The sequence below is a fragment of the Stenella coeruleoalba genome, assembly GCF_951394435.1.
Source record: "Stenella coeruleoalba genome assembly, chromosome: 3".
Lineage (NCBI taxonomy): Eukaryota > Metazoa > Chordata > Mammalia > Artiodactyla > Delphinidae > Stenella > Stenella coeruleoalba.
In genome coordinates this window covers 160,830,698-160,851,664 of record NC_137148.1, presented here as the reverse complement: position 1 = coordinate 160,851,664, position 20,967 = coordinate 160,830,698, and the positions used below count along the sequence as shown (strand labels likewise).

The 20,967-nt window shown below is 55.4% G+C and overlaps 1 protein-coding gene across 1 annotated transcript; it reads right to left on the bottom strand.

The window, feature by feature from the left end:
* Positions 1-1,684: 1,684 nt before the first annotated feature.
* On the bottom strand, positions 1,685-20,331 carry RAB8A (RAB8A, member RAS oncogene family). The gene is made up of 8 exons (XM_079917917.1): positions 20,179-20,331; positions 15,471-15,531; positions 13,516-13,576; positions 9,142-9,219; positions 7,574-7,663; positions 6,932-6,997; positions 5,362-5,412; positions 1,685-3,130 (listed from the first exon to the last, which is right to left on the bottom strand). Exons 1-8 carry the CDS (start codon positions 20,300-20,302, stop codon positions 3,038-3,040), a joined length of 624 nt encoding a protein of 207 aa, XP_079774043.1. The 5' UTR covers positions 20,303-20,331; the 3' UTR covers positions 1,685-3,037.
* Between the last annotated feature and the right edge of the window lie 636 nt (positions 20,332-20,967).

Sequence of the window (20,967 nt, the reverse complement as noted above, 5' to 3'; positions counted from 1 at the left end):
GGTCTGGGCTTCTGGAAGCCCCAGTTGGTGAGTGGGACATTCACTGGCCCCTGTGTGGGGTGGTTCTTGGGGTAGGTGGCCACAGTGGTGTCTCAGCCCAGGGATATGCTGGGGCTGTCGATGTCAGGGGTGGGGAAGCCCTTAGGCTCTGTCAACTCTGGGCTTTACGCAATTTCACAGTTCTCTCATTCTCCAATGCCTCCATTCTATTCATTCATTCCACAAAAACTGACTGAGCCCCAAGTGTGGGCACCATGTTAGATGCTGGGGATGAAGCAGAAGACAAAACAGGCCCTGTCCATGTCATGCTGGAGCTCATACTCCACGGGGAGACTGATGCCACAGAAGTCCACATGCGGGAGAGGCTGGCAGAAGAGGAGACAGCAGGGGCAAAGGCCCTGGGATAGGAACAAACTAGGCACACCTGAGAAACAGACAATAGGCAAAGTGTCCAAAAGGTGGAGACAACCCAAACATCCATCAGTGGATGAACACATAAAAGATATGGTCCATCCACACAGTGGAATACTACACAGCCATAAAAAGGGATGAAAGCTCATGACTGATCTCAAAAACTTTATGCTGAGTGAAAGAGGCCAGATGCAAAAGGCCGTATCGCGTGCGATTCTATTTATACGAAACATCCAGAACAGGCAAATCCATAGACAGAAAGTAGATTAGTGGTTGCCAGGGACTGAGGGAGGGAGAATGGGGAGTGACCGCTAATGGGTACTGAGTGATAAAAACGTCCTAAAACTGACTCTGGTGATGGTTGCACAATGCTGTGAATATAGTAAAGACTACTGAATTGCACACTTCCGTGGGTGAATTGTACGGTGTGTGAATTACATCTCAATAAAGCTGTTATTAGAAAAAGAGCCAATGTGTCATCTGTCTCGGTACAAGAGGATGGTAGCTGAGGAGCTGCTTCCCCACCTGCCACCCCATCAAAGTCTTTAGACACAAGGAATAGTAATGACTCTCTGAGCAAGAGGCTGGTACAAGGTTGGAGTGAGGAGTTCAAGGATGCCACCTGACCTGGTTGGGGGGGGCCACTGGTGGAATGTTGGGGCAAATACTTACAGCTCAAAGCTGTAAGCTACTTGGATGACTTGTTCCCCATTAGAGACACGGTGTAAAAAGAGAGATGAGCTTTTCTCTTGGGGCACAAGACAAATAATGATGCTAATGACGATGGATATGAATATGATGACACAATGTGATAGCAGTTAGCTTGGGATGCGCCCTCACGGGATCTTCATAGCCATCCTATGAGGTGGGAACCATGATCATGCCCAAGTGAGGCTCAGCCCCTGGTTGTGCCGTGGGTCTGAAGCAGGATCATGGGGCGGAGACTTCCTGAGAGGTGAGGGGGGGCTCAGAGTGGATCACTCAACTTGGCAAAATGGGTGCAGTAGGGACCAAGACGAGAGAAACTTGGTGGCATGACGGGTGCCACCGTCATGTGGACCGAGCGGGTTAAGCAGGGGGTGTGGTGTATGAAGTGGTGCTGCAGGGAGGGACACCTCCTTGTTTTTCTGTGCTGCGTGTGTTTGGGGAAGGGGGCAGGTTGGGAAGCTTATTCTCCCGTCAGTCTTTTGATAATGTGTCACCTCCTCAGAGCTTGGGGTGACCTTCTCCTCCAGCCTGGGGTAACCTGCCACCTCTACTTTGATCTTGTCCAGACCTGAGGCCCCTGCTGACAGCGGGCATCCTGTGAACCCAACATCTGGCCACATCTGTGTACCTACAGAGAATGTGGACATAAAAATCCGTTAACTTTAAAATGAGCTTTAATTTGTTTTCCTTAAGTGCATTTATCGATGTAAACAGAGCATGTTAAGAGATACCAAGGGGAGAGCAGACAATTGCTGGTATGTTGGTTTTAATTCAAAAAAAAAGAAAAAGAAAGGCTCCCTGGTGACACCCCCCCTGACCTGGTTACCTGGTCCCAACCGCAGTCTCTACGGGAAGGTAGAGATGTCAAAACAGAACTGAGCAATGGCAGTTAAAAACCCACCCAGACTGCTCTGCAGTCAGGCCCCACAGGCCACCCCACACTCAGCCACATCCGAGAGGTTGGGGGGGGGGGTGCGTGTGTTCCCGATCACCTGGGTCTGCTCTTGGAAATCAAGGAGAGAATCACCTCCTGACACTACAGATCTGGAAAAATAAAAATCTCTAGAAAAGAACGTCCGATTTGGAGACAGTGGGAGGACGAAGAGGAGTAGGTGCCCCGATCGAGGGTGGGCCGTGTGTGACTGCATTTTGGGGTCACCGTGGCATGCACGGAGACCCCTCAGTGCTCAGGTGGGGACTGTGGAGGGACCTACTGGCCATGCCCAAGGCCTGGCTGGACCACGGGACCAAACCTGGCTGTAAACAGGAAAGGCCACTCTATGCTTCTTTCCTCAGGATTTCCTTAATTTGTGCTTCCCTTTGGTTTGACAGTTAACATGGGGGTGAGGGGGTGGAGCCGGGGGGGGGGGGGCGGGGAGTAGATAACGGTTTCTGTCACTTGTCCAAAAACTGAGAGAAGAGGTGAAAGCGGGTGTTGGATTTGTTGGGCAGACGCTTCCCGGGCCTGATGTGAGTTGCCTCGCTCAGGGTGCAGAGACGGGCTCCCCTGGAGCTATCACTGGCCTTTGGGGGCCTCGCTTCTGCCGCGGGGGACATGCACGGGCTTTCCGGCGGGGCTCTAGCTATGTCGAGGCCCAGAGATGGAGGCCTGCCGTGTGGGCTGCTACTGACGGCCGTGCCGCGGCTCCACCTCTCTCTCTAGCTTTACACGGTGCGTGGACCCATTCAGTGGATGTCGCAGGAAAGGTAGCAGATTCTTAACTTCTTCCATCTCCAGAGTTGAAAAAGATCAGTTACCAAAATAAACAATTTCTCGATTGTGTTCTGGTGGCCACGGGCCCGGGGGCCGCGGCGTGGCGGGGAGTGGTGGGGGGGAGGGCCCCGGCTGAGTGAGGGGCTCACTCAGGACAGGCACAGTCAGCTCGGCTGAGCGAGGCTCAGGGTAAGGCGGCGTTCCTCACAGAAGAACACATCGGAAAAAGCTGCTCCTCTTCTGCTGGTCCGGTGTGATTTTGACTCCCTGGTTGCTCCCCTGGGGGCTGTTGCCTTCCTGAAATCACAAGAGGTTTTCTGAGGTTACGGCTGAGCAACGTGAGCTCTATGTCTCTTAACCAACCAGCCAGTCAACTAATGAACTAACCCACCAACCGCCAGCCTATGTATCCATCTGTCACCTTCCAACCAACCATCCATCCATCCCCTCCCATCCATCACCCATCCATCCCCTTCCAACCAACCATCCACCCATTCATCCAACTGTCCCCTCCAACTAACAATCATCTTTCACAAACCCATAGATCTGCTTTTTATCTACTACCCATCACTCCTTCCAACAATTCATACCTTTAATCACTCATTCACGTACCTAACCACCCCTTTCCATTCACCCTCTCAGCATCTTTCCAACCACTTATTTACCCATCTCACTCTCTTCTTTCCCTATTTCCTTCTTTCCATTCACCCACCCCTCCCTCCTTCCCATCCATCTACCCATCTGTGCTGAGCACCTATCAGTGAGGCAGCTGAGGGCAGCAGAAAGGTACTCTCTTGGGATTTGGAGTGGCTGGGTTCAAGGTCCCAGTGCCACTCACTCACCCGGCTGGTCTCCCTGCCCCTGTGCCAAGGCTCTGGCTCCCCACCTTTCCCCACAGTTCACCCTCCACCCTGCTGCAGGTGAGGTAAGCCCTAAACTCAAGCCCTGTTGAAAATCCATCAGTGCTGTCGCCCGGCATCTGAAGCCTCTGTTCTGATCCCTGCCTACCCTGGGAACTGAAATCCTACTTTCTCTCACATCACCATGTTTGGAAAGGTTCAGCCCTGTTTCTTTGACTAATTCCTTCTATCTTTCAGCTCTCAGATAAAACCTGAATTTATTCAACAGTAACTGCTGAATGTCTACACGGTGCCAAATTTACACAATGTCCTATGTCAATTACATTAAAAAAAAAAAAAGAAGACTGATAGAAGTGGTATGGGCTTGCGACTCTGAACATAAACAAAAGTGGTAGGAAATGAATAGAATTTAACTGTTGGTGATTTGCAACTTAGTTAAGAAAAAAAGAGACACTGCAAGGATTACGGTGAACATCAGCACTTCACAGTCTATGCCTTGGAAGGACACGGCACATTCTGGAGGCCATCAACAGGCCGGTATCAACAGCACAGGCAAAGTGTTGCCGTGAGGCTCCGTGTAACTCCCGGTGGGCATGAGTGAGTCAGCAGGATCGTTAAAAATCAAAATTTTACTGTTCTATTGAAGAGGAAAGAATTCTAAGAAAATTACAATTGTAAGAAAATTCTAAAAGTACAGTGGTTTTACAGACTCTTTTCTGTTTTGGCTGAACAGCTACTACTAAATTGATCGTGTGCCTTGCAATTCAATTCACAGCATCTTAGAATTATGAAAATGACACTCATTTTAAGTCAGATGTGAACTACTTGAATGGCGTTTTGTATAGTGTGAGCAGTCCTATATGCACAGACATAGAACAGGTCACAAATAAGAGTACTTTATGCTCTCGTATCAGACAACAGGGAGCATCACTTGGCGGGAAGAGTGGTCACTGGAACAGAGGCTTTGGAGTAAGACTCACGACAGTGTTTAGCCGCTAACGTGCCCAAAATATAGCTCAGCGTTCAGACCCTACCAAGAAAGCACTAGTTATGCTGAATGCTGGGGACTGTGAAACTGCTCACGTGGTAAACAGAAAGGCTAGAAATGAATGAAAGGGTGGATGCGGAGGGATTCAGGCAGGACCTCCTGGAGGCCTCAGGGCCCCGGCACCCACTGAAGGTTGTCACAACCTGCAGAATTTGGGGCTGGAAGGAAGAAAAAGGCTATCGACCTGCTGGACTCATCAGGATGGAAAGCCGGCAGCTGTCAGACACGAGCCTGGCTTGGGGGCCTTGTTACGGGGTGGACCGTGGTTCTGGGCCTGCCTGGGGGGCTTTTCTGCAGGAGGCCCTCTACCTTCGTGCATGCTTGGCTCCCAAGAGGGACGGAAAGGGTCCGGTGTCCCCAGCTAGCTTGTGTGCTTAGTGAGCAGCGCCTGGTACTGAGCAGCTCTGGGCCACGGAGGAAAGATCAAGTTGAGAGGCATGTTCAGGGTGGATGTCCCCACCACACCCGATAACTCTACCCCCCTTCCTAGAGATGCCCTACTAGGTGCACCTGGGCCCTAAGAAGCAGGATCTGCCCGGGGATGCATCACACCACTGAGAGCGATGCCAGCCAGCTCCAACAGGGATGCATGTGGGGATCCGGGGAGGACACACACTCACCAATTTTTTATCCATTTTTGCTTTGATGTCTCTGGCGAGAGTGAAAAATGCCTGTGGAATAAGCACGTAGTTAGTAGCCCAGGAGTGGGAAGCAGGTGGGGGGCCTGCTGGTTCCTAGACGCTGCCACACAGAGGGTGTGGCTCAACAGTAGGGCCAGGGTGGGGAACAGTGTTAGGACAGAGACCTGGGCATGGGTCTCACCTGTTCAGCCCCACCTCCTGCCCCTACAGGGATACCCCCACCCACCTGGACCACTTCCCCTAAACCAATGACTCTGGAAGGTGGGATCACCCTTGGCTGGTCAGAGAGGAAGCTGAGGCTTGGAGAGGGGGTGCCCAAGTGACTTGTCTCAAGGCACTCAGTGGCTGACTGACTGATCGAGCTCTCCGTCCCTGACCCCTGTGCTCTATCTGCCCACTTTGCCTCGCTTCTAACAGTCAGGGGCAGGGCAGAAAGACAAGTGGCTCCTTGGCCAAACGAGCTTCATTCTGGGTCCTCGCCCAGTAAGAAGGCCTGGTAGGTAGGGTGAAAGGTTCATCTTTCAAGGGTTGGCGAAGGCCTGACCCCAGGCTGCTGCCTCTGTCACAGGCTCCTGACCGTTTCTTCCCTCCCCCACCTGGACAACACTTATAAACCCCACTCTGGCACCAACCCTACTCCGGGCCTTATACAGAGATGAGCTGGCCTCAGCACTTGCAGTCGAGGGGCTCCTGGTTCGGCGAGAAGCAGAGTCTTAGCAAACACCCATGTGACGTGGAAAGCTCTGTCGCGGAGGGTATCTCGGGGTGCTGCAGATGCCTAAAGTGGGCCTCAGGGCCTGGGGAACGGCAGAGGCCTCCTCGGGAAGGGGCCACATGGGCTGGTCCCTGATGGGAAGGTGGGGGCGTAGGGACTGTGGCAAAGGCCTGGAGGAAGGTGAGGCACAGGCGGCCAGGGACGGAGAGTGGTGGGCGAGGCCTGAGCTGTGGGCGGCACACACTGGCTGGGGCCAGCTAGGGAGGGCCTTCTGTGCCTCATGCAGGGGCTGAGGTTGGGAGTGGCGTGGAAGATCCATTTTGGAAAGACCACGGGAGTGGCAGTAAGGAGGAGAAGGCAAGTGAGCTGCAGGGCTGGCACTGCTGGTGGACAGTAGGAGGAGGCCTGGGCCAAGGCTCGGTCAGGGTGCCCTACTCTGTATGGGCTTGTGACCCTGTCTGTGCAGGTGGCGTGAACGAAAGCACAAACCCGGAGGCAGGCCTGGGCGCCAGCCAGCGCAGAGACTCTCTGAGCCTCGGTTTCCCCACCTGCAAAAGTGCACCTGCTCCCCAGGGCTGCGTGAGAGCCAGTGAGATCATGTCCTAGGTGCCCAGCTGGGGCTGGCACCTGCTGATGTCAGAACATGGGGGCGGTTCCCCCAGGCCCCCTGGGCCTTGCAAGAGGCCTGGCACATGGTGCTGCCCAAGAAGTGCCTCTCAGCCGTCTGTCCAAGAGGCAGCCGAAGCTGTGACCAGTCCCTGCGACAGAGCCTCCCTGGAAGGTGTGGCCCGATCCTTAGCCCTAATGGGCCGGCGCTGTGGGCCCGGGACTCACGTTCTCCACGTTGATGTTGGCCTTCGCACTGGTCTCCATAAACTTGATTCCATAGTCCAGGGCCAGCTGCGAGGGAGGGAGATAAACACGCAACATCAGCCACCAGGTACCCAGACCTCTGCACAGCGCCCTGAGGGGGGCCGAGACAGACAGACAGAGTGGGGCCTGCTCCCTCGAGCCACCAGTGGAGAGCAGGTGGTGAATGTCCGTGGCAGGAGGGTCGAAGGGGCCTGGCTCAAACCATGGCTCTGTTCTCCGCCCGCTGTGGCCTCGACGGGCCCCACGAGACGCTGTGCGGAAGCAAGCAGAGCACACCCAGAGGCCCTCGCTGCTTTCGGTCTTTAGCCTGAAGCCCGGCTGGGCGTGTGCTTTCCACCTTCCCTTCCCATGGCACGTGCCCCACTTGGACAACCGACTCATCTGCGTGCCCAGCCAAGCCCTGCATCCCAGAAGATGGGTCATCTCATGCTCAAAAAGATTGTTAAGGGAGTCTCCCCAAAAGCTCAGCCTCACCATCAGTGAGCAATCGGGGGGTCCTCTGGGGCAGGGCAGGGCTGGCCTCCATGCAGGGAACCCGACGCTGAGGTCCCTCTGCCCCGAGGTGTCTGGCAGTGCCAGGCCCAAGCCGGCCACCATGCCTACCTTTTCTCCCCGTTCCTTGGAAACTTGTCTCTTGTCGTTCACGTCGCACTTGTTCCCAAGTATCATCTTTTCGACGTCTGCAGAGGCGTGCTGGAGGGGAGGGGCAGATGGTGGAGGTGAGAGGTAAGGTCAGACCGGACTACCAACCAACTGGTAGCCCACCCCCCAAGATCAAAGTGATGGTGTCAGGACTGCTAGGCACACCCTGCACAGATGACAAACTGAAGCTCAGAGAGGCTGAGAGGCCTGTCCTACGTCACTGAGCCAGTGCCAGGACAGAGTTCAGGGTTCTGGCTGCCACCCCGACCAAGCGCACGCCTTCTGGCTGCCAAGGACAGCTTCTCTATGGGCCACGCCAACTAGGCTACCACGGCTGTCCTCGGACTCCCGGCCAGGTCTGGCCTATGGGAGGCAAGTGGGGCTGGGGTATTGACCTCTGCTCGCCTCCCTCCTTCCCCGGCTCCTCTGCTGGCGACCCCAGCTGCTGTCCTGGGACCTTCTGCCCTGCTTCAGCGCCCCTGTTCTGGGCTCCAGAAACAGGCTGTGCTGGGGGTGGGCGCAGACCTCGGCCGCCACCAGCCCTTTGTGCCCTGGCATTCCCTTAACTCTACCTTCACACCTGAAAATGGTCCCTTCCTCCAACCCGCCCCCACATTTCAACCCAGTGGGCCTCGCTTCCTGAAGGACTGGACCATCAGAAAGGCCCTTCTTGCTGCAGCTCAGATCTGGTCTCAGGGAAACGCGCTCCTCTCTGCTCCCTAACTTTCTACTAACTGGAAGGCTCTCTCGCCTACCGGCCGGAACAGAAAAGTTCCACAGAGACCAGTGTGAGGACCCCCTCCTCAGGCCAGGTGCAGCCTCCTGCCAGGAAATAACGGGGTCATCAGGAGGTGGCCCAGTGCAACTCCTCACAGGTGCCGGCTGGGATGTAACCTTCTGCCGTGTCTTCATGAACCCCACCTGGTGAGTCATCACAAGCCACAAGCACCTTGTCCAGGGAGGCTCTGAGGGTGAGGGTAAGCTCTGTGGAGAGCGGGGAGGTGACGACACTGGCTTTGGGACAGGGAGGCGGCGCTGGCCGCCTTCTCTTCCCTCGGGGTTCAAGGTCTCCTTCCACAGGCAGCTGCCGCTGCTGGCCTGAGCATGGGCACAGAGAGCTCATACCAGCTCAAACCCTGCTCCGCTGCAGTTCAAAGTCCAACCTGACACATGCCCTCACCACACCCACCAGATACAAAGGTCATGCTGACTCTAGAACCTTCCTTCTCTAGAAAGCACCAAATGCTCACAGTGACTGGATATCCTTCTTCCTTCACCTCGATATTGCCCAAACCCGACAGCCCGGCTGGGGAAATGGGCTCTCAGGGTTGCTCTGTGATGAGGCCGGGCCAGCGTGTTCTCCAGGGTTGACTGCGTGGGTTCCCGTCTCCCTGACTGTTCCCAGCGAGTTACTTCTAGGTGCCTCTGGGCTCAGTGATCTCATGTGTAAACCAGGAAGCTCCAGGGTAAGGGCTGAGGAGAGGATGCGTGGGAGGTTCCTGTGCATGGGAGGGGTCCCCGAGCCTTACCTCCTCAATGTTCCGAATCCAGTTCCGGATGTTGTCGAAGGACTTCTCGTTGGTGATGTCGTAGACCAGCATGATGCCCTAATAAGCAGAGGGAGACAGAGACACGCGCTCTGGACAAGCCGCGAGCCCTCTGAGGGGGACGCCCCAGCAAGGTGGGCAGCAGGGACCCCAACAGGACACCATCCCCGGGGTCCTTCCTTCTGCTGGGCTCCACCACTAGCCTCTCTCTGGTGTCCCAGGCTCCAGTCCCCTGCTCCTCGGCCACTGACGTGACCCTTCACCCCACAGACCAGACCCTACCATACCTGTGCTTACAAAGGAGCCCTGCTGTTTCCCCACTACTGGCAGGATAAGTACGGCCCGTGTGTCTCGGCAGCCAGCGAGGTCCCAGTGGCCAACCTCTCAGCCTCGCATCCTGCAGCCCCCTGCTCTGCAGGCTGTATTCCATGGCCCTGATGCCCACTGGGCTCCCCCTCTTGCCAACCCTTGGCTATGCCCAGCCTCTTCCAAACTCTCACTCGCCCCCCACCCTGCCCTGAGTCATCTCCTGGGCTCAGCCAGGGCCGCCTCCACTGGTCGCCCCAGCTCCACCCCTCATCTGGTGCCTACCATGAGCCAGGTACTGCAACTGGGTCTCCCTGAGCCTCACAGGCTTGGGTCGGGTGGTCCCACTGTCTGCACTGTGAGAATGGGGAACCTGAGGCTGGGGGGTGGGGGGTTAGGTCCCTGTCCCCAGTCACACGACAGAGAGTAAAGGACACAACTGAGGTCTAAGCCCGGGGGGACAGACCCTAATGCCCACGTGCCTTCCAACAACCCCACCGGAGTCGGGGCTGGCTTCAAGCACTGGGGCAGGCAGCGCTGAGGCCTCTGTGATTCCATAACCAATGCGTGAGCAGCTGGGAGACGGTCCATGGGTTCTGAAATAGCTGCAAAGTGAACCCATCTCTGCTTGAGCCCACAATCTCGCCACTGCCGAGGAGAAAGGCAAATATCCCCACTTGATAAAAGGGGAAACTGAGGTGCAGAAAGAGGTGACCTTTAAGATTCTAGCCCAGCTCTAAAGGAGCTGATGACACTGGCTCCCATTAGGAATCTCCCCGGGTCCTCATCAGGATCAAGCAACGCTCAGGGCCACCCTGCGACAGTCCCCGTGTTGCCCTGGACATCCCCGCAGGGCACGCGTGGTGAGCCAGCCTGCAGCAATACTATCGCCAGCCCCGGTGCGGCTCAGCCCCGGGGTTCCAAGGCCCCAGCTGTCCTGCCCAGGCCCGGCTCATTCCATTCCTTCACTCTACCTGCTCCAAGGGCCCAGCCCTCCATCCACAAGCTCTGGTGCTGGCCAAGACGTCTCTGAGGCTGCCTGAATTTGCAGAGTAAGAACCCGGGCCCTGTGTGCTGGGCAGATAACCGCAGGGGTGAGGGTGTGTGACAAAACCACACAGACAGGGCAAGCGAGCCGCTGCAATTCCAAATCCCCGCTGTGACCTTGGGGATACGCACAGCCGCCTTAGAGCCTGCTACAGCCACAACCCCTCAAAAATGCCATCTGGGAACCCTCACTCAGTGGTCTCTTGGGGAGACTGAATAGAGACTGCTGACGGGAGGACCTGGAGGAGTTTTAGTGGCCGTGATGTGTGACATGCTCCAGCCAAAGCCAGAGTGAATAAAGACACTGGTGGATGGACTCTGTGAGTCGAGCATCACTGGGGCCTCTGCGCAGCAGCTGGCCTCCCACTGTCAGGGGCAAGAAATGCCACAGGGCTCTGAGGGCTTTTTGCCCCTTTATCCAGGGACCGGCCCTTTTGACAGCCCAGGATTCTGCCACCACCGCCACTAGGCTGGCACCATGTATGCAAGATTCCAAGGTCCCAGATTTTTACCTCTGCGGTGTTGGGGGCAGTGAATAGAGCTCTCTATCAGGAAAGAGCAGAAGTCCCTGGAAAACATAGTGTCACCCTATTCCAGGTTCTCCGTGAAGCTCCCCTCGGGGCTCCAAGTGACCATTTTCCTGGCCCCAGTCTGGGCACAGCTCCCCATATCTGTTTGCAAGCTCACAAAAAGACACCAGACACCCGATGCTCCCCAAATCTGGGACCCAAGGGTCCACTGCCACAAGGACAAAGATGATGACGGGGTTGCAACATTGCCAATGTTCTCTGTGCTGTCCTACATGGTCTCCACTGGCTGCACATGGCTCCGGGGCACCTGAAATGCAGCCAGTGCGACCGAGGGGCTGGATGTCCTACTTTTACTCGTTTAGATTCAAATAGCCACACACAGCCAGAGGCTTCTGTACAGGTTAGCGCAGGTCTAGGAGAATACAATCATCTTGGGGCTGGACAAGGTCTTACCGATGGCTCAGTCCAGCCTCGTCAGGGGCTGGCTGAGATGTGGGAGCTGGAAAGGGCCAGCCACTACCAGCCCAGACATTTACCCTCAGTGTGAATTTAAGCAGGGCCTGGAATGGTGCCAAGCCTCAGCCTCCTCATCTGTAAAATGGGGATGATATGGCACCCACACTCAGGGCTTTATGGCCAAGACCTGGGGCCACTGCCTGCTGGAGGGAAGGGCTTGGTGAATGGGGCAGGGGGTGCTATTTCAACCCAGAGAGGGATTGGGCCTACCTGAGGCCATACATCAGAATGGTATGCAGAAGCTCCCCCAGGACCCCAGTGCCCCAAGGCCCCCCGCCCCACCAGAGCAAAGCAAGGTGAGGGGAAAATTAGTAAATTAATTTTAATGAGGAGCACTAAGGTTGCAACCCACATGATTGAGTTTCTATTATGTTCAGACACTGTGTGGGATGCTCTAAATACTTAATGCCTCTATTCATTTCTGCTATCTGTCAGTATTTCCTGAGCTCCTACCGCATATTCAGCATGGTCCCAGGCACCGTGCATGTGGCAGGGACCAAAAGGTGGCCCAGCCCTCCTGGAGCTTATGGCCTAGTGGAGGAAACGGGTCTATAGCTGATTGATGGGGTGCATCATGGAAAGGATGGAGTGCATCATGGAAAGGATGGAGTGCAGTGGGAGCTGGAAATGGGGAGCTGGCCATCTATCCTCACAGCTGCCTGGAGCATACTCCTGTTCTCTGTTCCACTTTCCAAGTAAGGAGACCAAGCTCAGAGGGTGACCCAGGGGGCTGAACAAGGTCCTGAGGATCTGCCTCCCACTCCCCGTGGCCCCCAAGCACCCTGCTCTGTCTACCCCTCGCAGGTGCATGACCAGCTCAGGGCTCTCGAGGACAGGACCCTGGCCCAATCCAGGTTGCCCTCTGCATCTAGTTCTGGCCTGGCCTGGAGAAGGTGCTCGGTAAAAATATTTGAGGGATGGGCTTCCCTGGTGGCGCAGTGGTTGAGAGTCCGCCTGCCGATGCAGGGGACATGGGTTCGTGCTCCGGTCTGGGAAGATCCCACATGCCGCGGAGCGGCTAGGCCCGTGAGCCATGGCCGCTGAGCCTGTGCGTCCGGAGCCTGTGCTCCGCAACGGGAGAGGCCACAACAGTGAGAGGCCTGCGTACCGCAAAAAAAAAAAAAAAAATTGAGGGATGGGCTTCCCTGGTGGCGCAGTGGTTAAGAATCCGCCTGCCAGTGCAGGGGACACGGGTTCAAGCCCTGGTCTGGGGAGATCCCACATGCTGCAGAGCAACTAAGCCTGTGTGCCACAGCTACTGAGCCTGTGCTCTAGAGCCCAAGAGCCACAACTACTGAAGCCCGCGCACCTAGAGCCTGTGCTCAGCAAGAGAAGCCACCACAGTGAGAAGCCTGCGCACCACAACGAAGAGTAGCCCCTGCTCACCACAACTAGAGAAAGCCCGCGTGCAGCAACAAAGACCCAACATAGCCAAAAATAAGTAAATAAAATAAACAAATTTATATAAAAAAAAATTTGAGGGATGATGAACGAGTCTTCCTATCACATGACCCCACCTCAGGCGCAGGCAATGGATGTTAACAGCCAACAGCCCTGAGCAAGTCAGCTCCTGGATGATCTTTTAAGTTTTCAGTAGCAAGTTCCACAGAGGCTGACACGGGCCACGTGAGCGCTCCGAAGTGTTGGGGCACGCTGGCTCTGATTTCTCTGACCTCACCTGGAAGAACCGGCTTCCTGTGTCTTTCTTCATTCCCGGAGAATTAGGTTTCCTTGAACCCTGCATTGTTTCTGGAGCCAGAAGGGGAGGTATGGAGGACGAGGAGGCAGAGGTGGGGCACACAGCCTTTTCCTAAAACTAACCTGGGACCAAGGACCCCTGAGAAGCCAGAGCACGGGCTCCTCAGAAACATCCAGATTTTGGTATCCAAGGCACTGATGTTCATTTTGACTTAAAAAAAGAAAAAGGACAACCCCCCCACGCCAAACCAATCCATACCATGGCGCCTCTGTAGTAGGCCGTTGTGATCGTCCGAAACCGTTCCTGACCAGCTGTGTCCCTAACGATGAGGAGAAAAAGGGATATTAGCGACACAGAAAGAGAACAATCATCACAGTGAGAATGAGGGGCATTTACCCAGTATGGACGCCCAGCTTTCTCATAGGTCATCTCCTGATTCATCATCCTGCTGTGGGGCAGCCCCCCATTATTACAGAGAAGGAAACTGTGGCTTGGGCAGGTGTCTGATGTCTCCTGGCTGGGGATGTGGCAGTGACTCCTCTGCTACATCTTGTCGTCCTGGGGATTTTCCCCAGAGTTTCTGGGCCACAGAAGAGCCAAGGTTGGATGTTATTATTTGTGAAAACCTGGAGCCTTGTATGTGGAAGAGGCTGGTCACATGGCACGGGAACACAGCCCTTGCTGGTGGGCTGAGCTGGTCGAGCTCAGCGGGGCTTAGGAAGCACTTCCACACTCGCCATCCTGGTGGAGGTCGGGGGAAAGTCCTTCCTCGTGGGTACGGTGGAGATACCTGGGTAACACGCACCCATGCCTAGCCCAGCTCCTGGCATGGAGGGTATTCAGTGTTTGGTTTAAAGGTGACAACCGGTCAGTGGCAGAGCCAGGGCAAGACCACGTCTTCTGTCTCTGGGCCCAGGGCTCCTCCTCTGACCCTGCACCTCCCCCTTTGCAGGGCTCTGCACGTCTGGACTGTACAGACACACCTCATTTGGGGCTAAGTAGACTTTCTGCTGCCAATAGCAGGTGACGTTAGGGGTTATGACCAATTACTTTATGACTGTTCTAGAAGAATTTTAAGAGAGTCATTAACCCCACTGCGACTGCTAAGAGCAGAAGCACGAGGACAGGAGGAAAAGAAATAAAAACTTCTGCTTGCTGGTATAGTGTCACCTTGGACTTGGGCACTGAGACTGCTGGGGAGCCAACGTGTTGTAAATAGAGGAACTTCTACGGCCCTGTAACTTACGAGGCAGCCAGAGACTGGCTGCTGCCGGCGGAGCTCAGTAGGATTGGTTAGGCCACACCCAGATTTCGATTCTGAAGCCAGGTTCAGAGGCAGATACAACTGAAGTCAAGGGGACCTGCTGGGCAGGCGGGGCTGTGTCCAGGCTCTGAGATTTGAGCTGGGGAGACAAGCTGCTGGGAGGGAGGCTTCACAGTCCATCTCACGGCAGCCCTCCCACCCGCAGGCACGTGCCTGGACCGGAAGGACTGAGCCACTCTCCCAAATGTGACTTCTCTCTCTTTTGCTCAGGGTTCGTGCTTCCCTGCAAGTGATGTGGCTGCAGGGTAGGACTCTCCTACCCTCTGACCATCTGAGCCCAGCCTTCCTAGCGCAGTGGGCTGCAGACCAGAGTCACCATCCGTGACGGGGACTCACAAATTCCCTGATTTTACGTAGCATGGGAAGTCAACCCCAGGTGAGCAGAACAGAAACAGGTCTCACTGTTGGGCCTGGCCTCAGCTTATTTTCAGTTCTGGGATTTCAGGTCTCTGTATTAGGAAGTGAGGCCTGGGCGTCCCCAGGAGACAAAAGAGGAAGCGATGTCAGGCCTTCTTCAGCGAGCTGATAGGCTTAGAAGGAAATGCCGGGCTGTGGTATCTTGCTATCCTGGCAGCCTTGACCGCCACCAGGAGGGCTCTCTCCAAGTTCAATGGGAGCAGGTGGCTCTGAAGCCCAGGCCCAGACTGTGCCCACCTCGGAACTGGGACTGGTAGCTATGTCCTCAGAAGGGGTTGACACAGACTCTAAGCCCCAGCAGAAAGCAGAGCACCGTTCCTGGGGCCTCTGAAGAAAGCCCGATGTGTCCGGGCTGGGCACAGAGAGATGGAGGCCATGGTCATGGGGGGGGGGGGGGGGGGGGCGGGGCACCAGGGGCTTCGGGCTCAAAGCACTCGCTGGGTGAGGGGCTGATGAAGGAAACGAATCTTACCATATCTGTAGTTTAATTCTCTTGCCATCGAGCTCTATGGTCCTAATTTTAAAGTCAATTCCTGAAAGAAAAGAAAAGAAAAAAATGCACATCAGTGTCAGTCCATTTCCCAAGCTGTGTCTAGGACGAATGCTGACAACCTGTGCAGGTAACAGCTGTCATGGTTTCTGGAGCATCTGCCGAGCACGTGGGAATCTCTGAATCCCGCAAACAAATCTGGAGGCACCCGGCGAACTTTCTCCTCTCACAGAAGGGGAGGCTGAGGCTCAGAGGGCAGAAAGGAGCTGCACAGAGTGAAGCTGGTGAGGGGCAGAGCTGGCAGGCAAACCCAGGTAGCTCAGGTGCCAAAGCCGTGTTCTCCTCCCTTTCCCGGGAGGCAGCCCCGTGAAGCAGGCTCCACAGCCCTTTTCGGGCCAGAGCCCCACGCTTCCAGCCACCTGCACCCGGCCTTCCAAGCACACGGGACGCTGGGCCCCGAGATGTACCTGATGCAGGTGGGCCTCTAGCATTTACACGTGCTGTTCCTTCTCTGTGGGTGGTCCCTACCCTGCCCACCTGTCAGCCTGGCAAACTTCTCCTCCTTTAAGACCTGCTGGAAGGTCACCTCCCAAGAAGCCTTCCTGACCCTGCCCTCCTCTTTCCCGCCCTCTGGCTTTAGTCCCCTTTCCCCAGGACCAGGGTGCTCTCAGCCTCCCCGGCTGCTCTCCAGGCTCCCACCGTTGTCCCCTCAATCCCCTCCCCAGCTTCCAAAACACACACTCAACCATGTCACCAAGCTAAGCTCTGCTCCAAACCTTCCAGTGTGTTCACCAACAGATGAGTGAATGAACAAAATGTGGTCTTTCCCTACAGTGGAATATTACTCAGCCATAAAAAGGGATGAAACATTGACACATGCTACAACGTGGATTAATCTTGAAAACATAATGCTGAGTGAGAGAAACCAGACGTGAAAGGTCACACAGTATGTAATTCTGTTCATACGAAATATCCAGAATGGCAAATCCAGAGAGACAGAAAAGAGGTTAGTGGTTGCTGGGGCGTGGATGTGAGTAGATTAATGAGATTGACCAAAGGGTGTGGAGTGTCTTTCTGTCATAATGAAAATGCTCTAGAACTGACTGTGGTGATGGTTGCACAACTCTGTGAATATACCTGAAGCCGCTGACTTGTACACTTTAAATGAGTGAGTTGAATTATACGTCAATAAAACTGTTTTGAGGTTTTTTTCGTAATTTTTTTTTTGGCTGCGCCACGTGGCTCGTGGGATCTTAGTTCCCCGACCAGGGATTGAACCTGGGCCACAGCAGTGAAAGCCCGGAATCCTAACCACAAGGCCACCTGGGAATTCCCAACAATAAAACCGTTAATCGGTTAAAAACCTTTCCACCGCCTCCTGGGCCCCAGAATAAAGTGAAAACAGTTGCCTGAGTGCTCCTAACCTGGTCACCGCAGCATCCACGGCTCTTGCCCTCCTCTCCGGCCACAATGCCCAAGCGTGTTCCAGCCTCAGGCTTTTACGCTTGCTCCTTCCCCTCCTGGAATGTTCTTTCATTCCATGGCCATCTGGCTCCCCTCTCCCTTCACTCAGGTCTCTGTTCAAGTCACCTCCTCAGGGGAGCCTTCCTAACCATCCTCTCTCCCCTCACCTGCTGCATCTTCTTCACGCACTATCCCTGACGTCGTAGATTTGCGTATTTGCTCCATGCACATGGGAGCAAAACTTGCCAACTGGAATGGCCTGCGTGGAGGGGTAAGAGCCAAATCCAGCCTTTGCCCCCAGGAGTTGGTTCTAAATCTCCGCCTGTGAAGCCTTGAGACTGAGGCCTGGCCTGACCCCCTCAGAACACGGCATGAGGATGCTAATTCCATCCCTGCCCACCTCAGGAGCTGTCCTGCGGACCACAGGGAATATAAGCCTGTATTTGAGTTTTGTCTCCTAGAACATAAGCTCCAGGAGGGCAGGGACTCACACGTCTTATTCATGGTTGCATCTCCATGAATGCATGGCAGGGCCTGAGTACGTATTTACTAGAAGCCGATCATCTCGTCCTGCACAGACACTTTGACTACAGGCTTTGTTACAGTTCTGCTTCCCTCTGATTCATCCCAGTCGTCTCTGCAGCCCCTGCACTGAGGCGGATGCCTGGTGCACAGCAGGCACTGGGGAAAGATGGCTGGATGAAAAAATAAAGTGCAACGGGATCTATGTGGTGCCGCACAGTTTACCAAGTAAGCACTTTCACGTACATCAACCACTTCTCTGAAGGAATGAATGAATGGGGCCCTGAGGAGGAGCTGGGAGCTGAGCCAGGCTGGGGAGAGCCAATTCCAGGAGCCACGGGGCCAAGTTCACACCACAAATGATTGATTGACGGAGCCTATGAGAATAGGCTTCGGCAAAATGTAACCTGGGCAGACAGTGAACAGCCACTTAATCCCTGATCTATACAGAAAATACAGAGATACACTCAGTGCCCATACAGAATCACCTCTATGCATCAGAATGTATTTCAGGACTAAGCCACCCAGTGTTAACTCTTCCTAAAACATACCCCGCTCCTCTCACAGATGCACAGGACATATGAAATCAAGAAGCACTGTTCAGTCCACAGAACCCAAAGCATCACTCTGTTCTATCTTCCTCCTGGGTTTTATTAACACACCAAATTTAATTAGGAAGTGTAAACTTTACGAGGCCTAAGAGTCATGAGGCCATAACTTCAAGGTCAGGGGGAATTAAACTTTCCTAGAAGACAGAGGCCTGCAGGAAGGCTACAAATGTAATGAGAATCCCGGGATGGGAGGGAGGGAACCTGGGTTTGAGTGCCACACCCACCTCCTTAGACGACCTCGCCCAAGTTATGTCCTCATCTGCAAGTGGAGGCTGGCCTCCTCAGAGCCTTAAAGGACTAGACTGGGTTTCCTGGTCAAGAATTAAAAAACAGACAAACCACTCAACCCCTGAATTGATCTCACTAGGAACGTTCTGACTCTGGGAAACTGAGGTCTGGGTTTGAGAGCGAGCCACAGTCTACCAGGAGTTAATATCACTTCCTGATTGGTGGGGACGCATGGGCTATCCCAAAGTTTGACCTTGGAGTTAGGGAAGGGGAGGAATCAGAAAGACATGTGCCTAGGGGAAGGATGCGGTCACTACAAGAGACATTCTGCTTCCTCTCCATGGTCTCTGGCAGTGGTGACAACCCCCTATTCATTGGATAGTTCTGATCCTCCACAATCCAGGCGATAGCCAAAGCAAAGAACACCACTCCTAAGCTGAAGAAACAGGGCTCGGAGGGGCGAAGTGCTTGTTCAAGGGCAAACAGCAGCTGGAACCCAGGCATGATGATTTCCAGCCCAATTCTCTTTACATCTGGCAGCTAAGTGTCTTGCAAAGTGCAGCTCCTGGAGGATGGCAAGGATGGAATCAGCAGCTAATTGTGGGGTTTAGGAAGATAAGGTACACAGGGGTAAAGCAAAGCCCTTCCCCCAGGTTTTTTCCAGCTCCTGGGCTTGGGGACCATTCTCCTGCTTCCCCACTCCAGAGGAAGACTGCGTAGCTTACAGGCCACTCTGCTTGATGGGTGTTACTTCCAAGTCAAACTCTTCATGTGGGCAATGGCTGTTTTTGTGGTGTGGGAAGAAGTGTGCTCCACTTTTGTGTATGTCAGAACTGGGAAGCAACAAGCCAATTCTGCTCAACCACAATGTGGGCTGGCCCTGCAGGAAAGGCTGTTCTGCGAAGTGACAACCGGTGTCCTGGGCCTAGCGATAGGGAAGTCAGGGCTGTCTGTGGCAGCCGCTGATTTTGGTTTCTCACTGAAGCTTTTATCTGGCAACTCCTCCGGATGACAGGTCCCAGGGCAGGCGGCTGTCACTTGCCATTTCTGTCACCCTCGAGTGAGATGGAAGTCCGCGCAGGAGAAGTGTCTGGACTCCCTCTCACCATTCCTTCCAGAAGAAATTCATTCATGGGGGAAACAGGGTCAGGGAGAGGGGCTCAACCCCTGAACATTCCAGAGGAAAGAGCAGGAGAGGTCTGCGTTGGAGTCCTGGCTTCAAAGTGGATCAGCCGTGCTCGCATCTCTCTGGGATGGTTGAGCCTTGAGTTTTGGGTCAGACACACCCAGGTACAAATACCATCCTTGCCACCTGTAGACCGAGTGACCTTTGGCAAGTCCAGTATCCTCCCTGAGCCTCAAATTCCTCCACTGTGAAACGAACTCATAACAGCACCTGACACAGAGGACTGGAAAGTGTGGTAATGCACATAAAGCGCCTGGCACACAGTAAATGCTCAGTAAGATCAGATGTCACTTGTCACTGTCCTTTCCCCATGGACAACTCTCCGTGCCTCAGTTTCCACTTCTGTAAGACGAGGACCCCAAAGAACTGCTTCAAGGTATGCTGCGAGGACAGAACAAAATGACGGGCGCCAAGACCTCGTCCAAGCCATACACTCCTTGAGCAGGCTGAGGGTTGGTGCCTCAGTCTCCCCATCTGCAAAATGGGCACCTGGTGCCCACCCCGCCCATGGCCCGGGAACCGCCAAACGGCGGTGCAGGCGACTGCTCTTTTCCCCTCCAGTTCCCTCGACCCTCTGCTCTTTTCCCCATCCGGCCCGGCCGCTCCCTCAGCCCCAGCCCCTCAGGGGCGCGCCCGGCCCGGGCCTCCCGCGCCCCCGGCCGCTCCCCAGCCCTGCTACCTATGGTGGAGATGAAAGTGGAGTTGAAGGCGTCCTCGGAGAAGCGGAACAGGACACAGGTCTTCCCCACCCCCGAGTCCCCGATCAGCAGCAGCTTGAACAGGTAATCGTAGGTCTTCGCCATATTACACTCTCTCCCCGACGGGAAGTGCTGCCAGCGCCTCGCCACTGGCCCCTGGGCCCGTCCATCAGCGCCGATCCCACCTCCCCATTGGCTCCCGGCCCGACGCGCGTCACCGCGGCCGACGCCCGCCCCCGCGCCCCGCCTGTCTCGGGAAGACGTGGGGAAGGGGCGAGCTGGGCACGGAGCCGGAAGCGGCCCGAGCGTGCCGCTCATTGGCCGGCGCTCAGGACAGGGCGGACTGTGATTGGCCAGCGGTGAGGAGTCGAGGGGCTTCAAATGGGGACAGGGCAGAGGCGTGGCAGCCCGTGTCCCCTCCTTCTGCCCTCCACTCTGGGGCGGCCCCGCCCCCCGATGGGAGGGGGAGGGCGGGGAGCTTGGCCAACGGCTCCGCGCTCCCTCAACCCGGGGGCGGGGTCTGGGGCGCATATGCAAGCGCGCCGGGAAGACCGTTGGGCGCCAGCAGAGGGCGCACGCGCGTGTGGTCTGTGGCTCCCGCCCTTCAAGGCCCGCGCAGCCTCAGTTGGTACCGGGACGAGCGCGGGAAGGCGGCGTGGCTGTGTTGGTAGTCTAGCGGTCTCCGCGTCCGGCCAGGGGGAACCAAAGAGAAAAGGAGAATAGGGGCGCCGTCATAGTCGAAGCGAGGTCCCCTCGAGACGTGCTCCGGG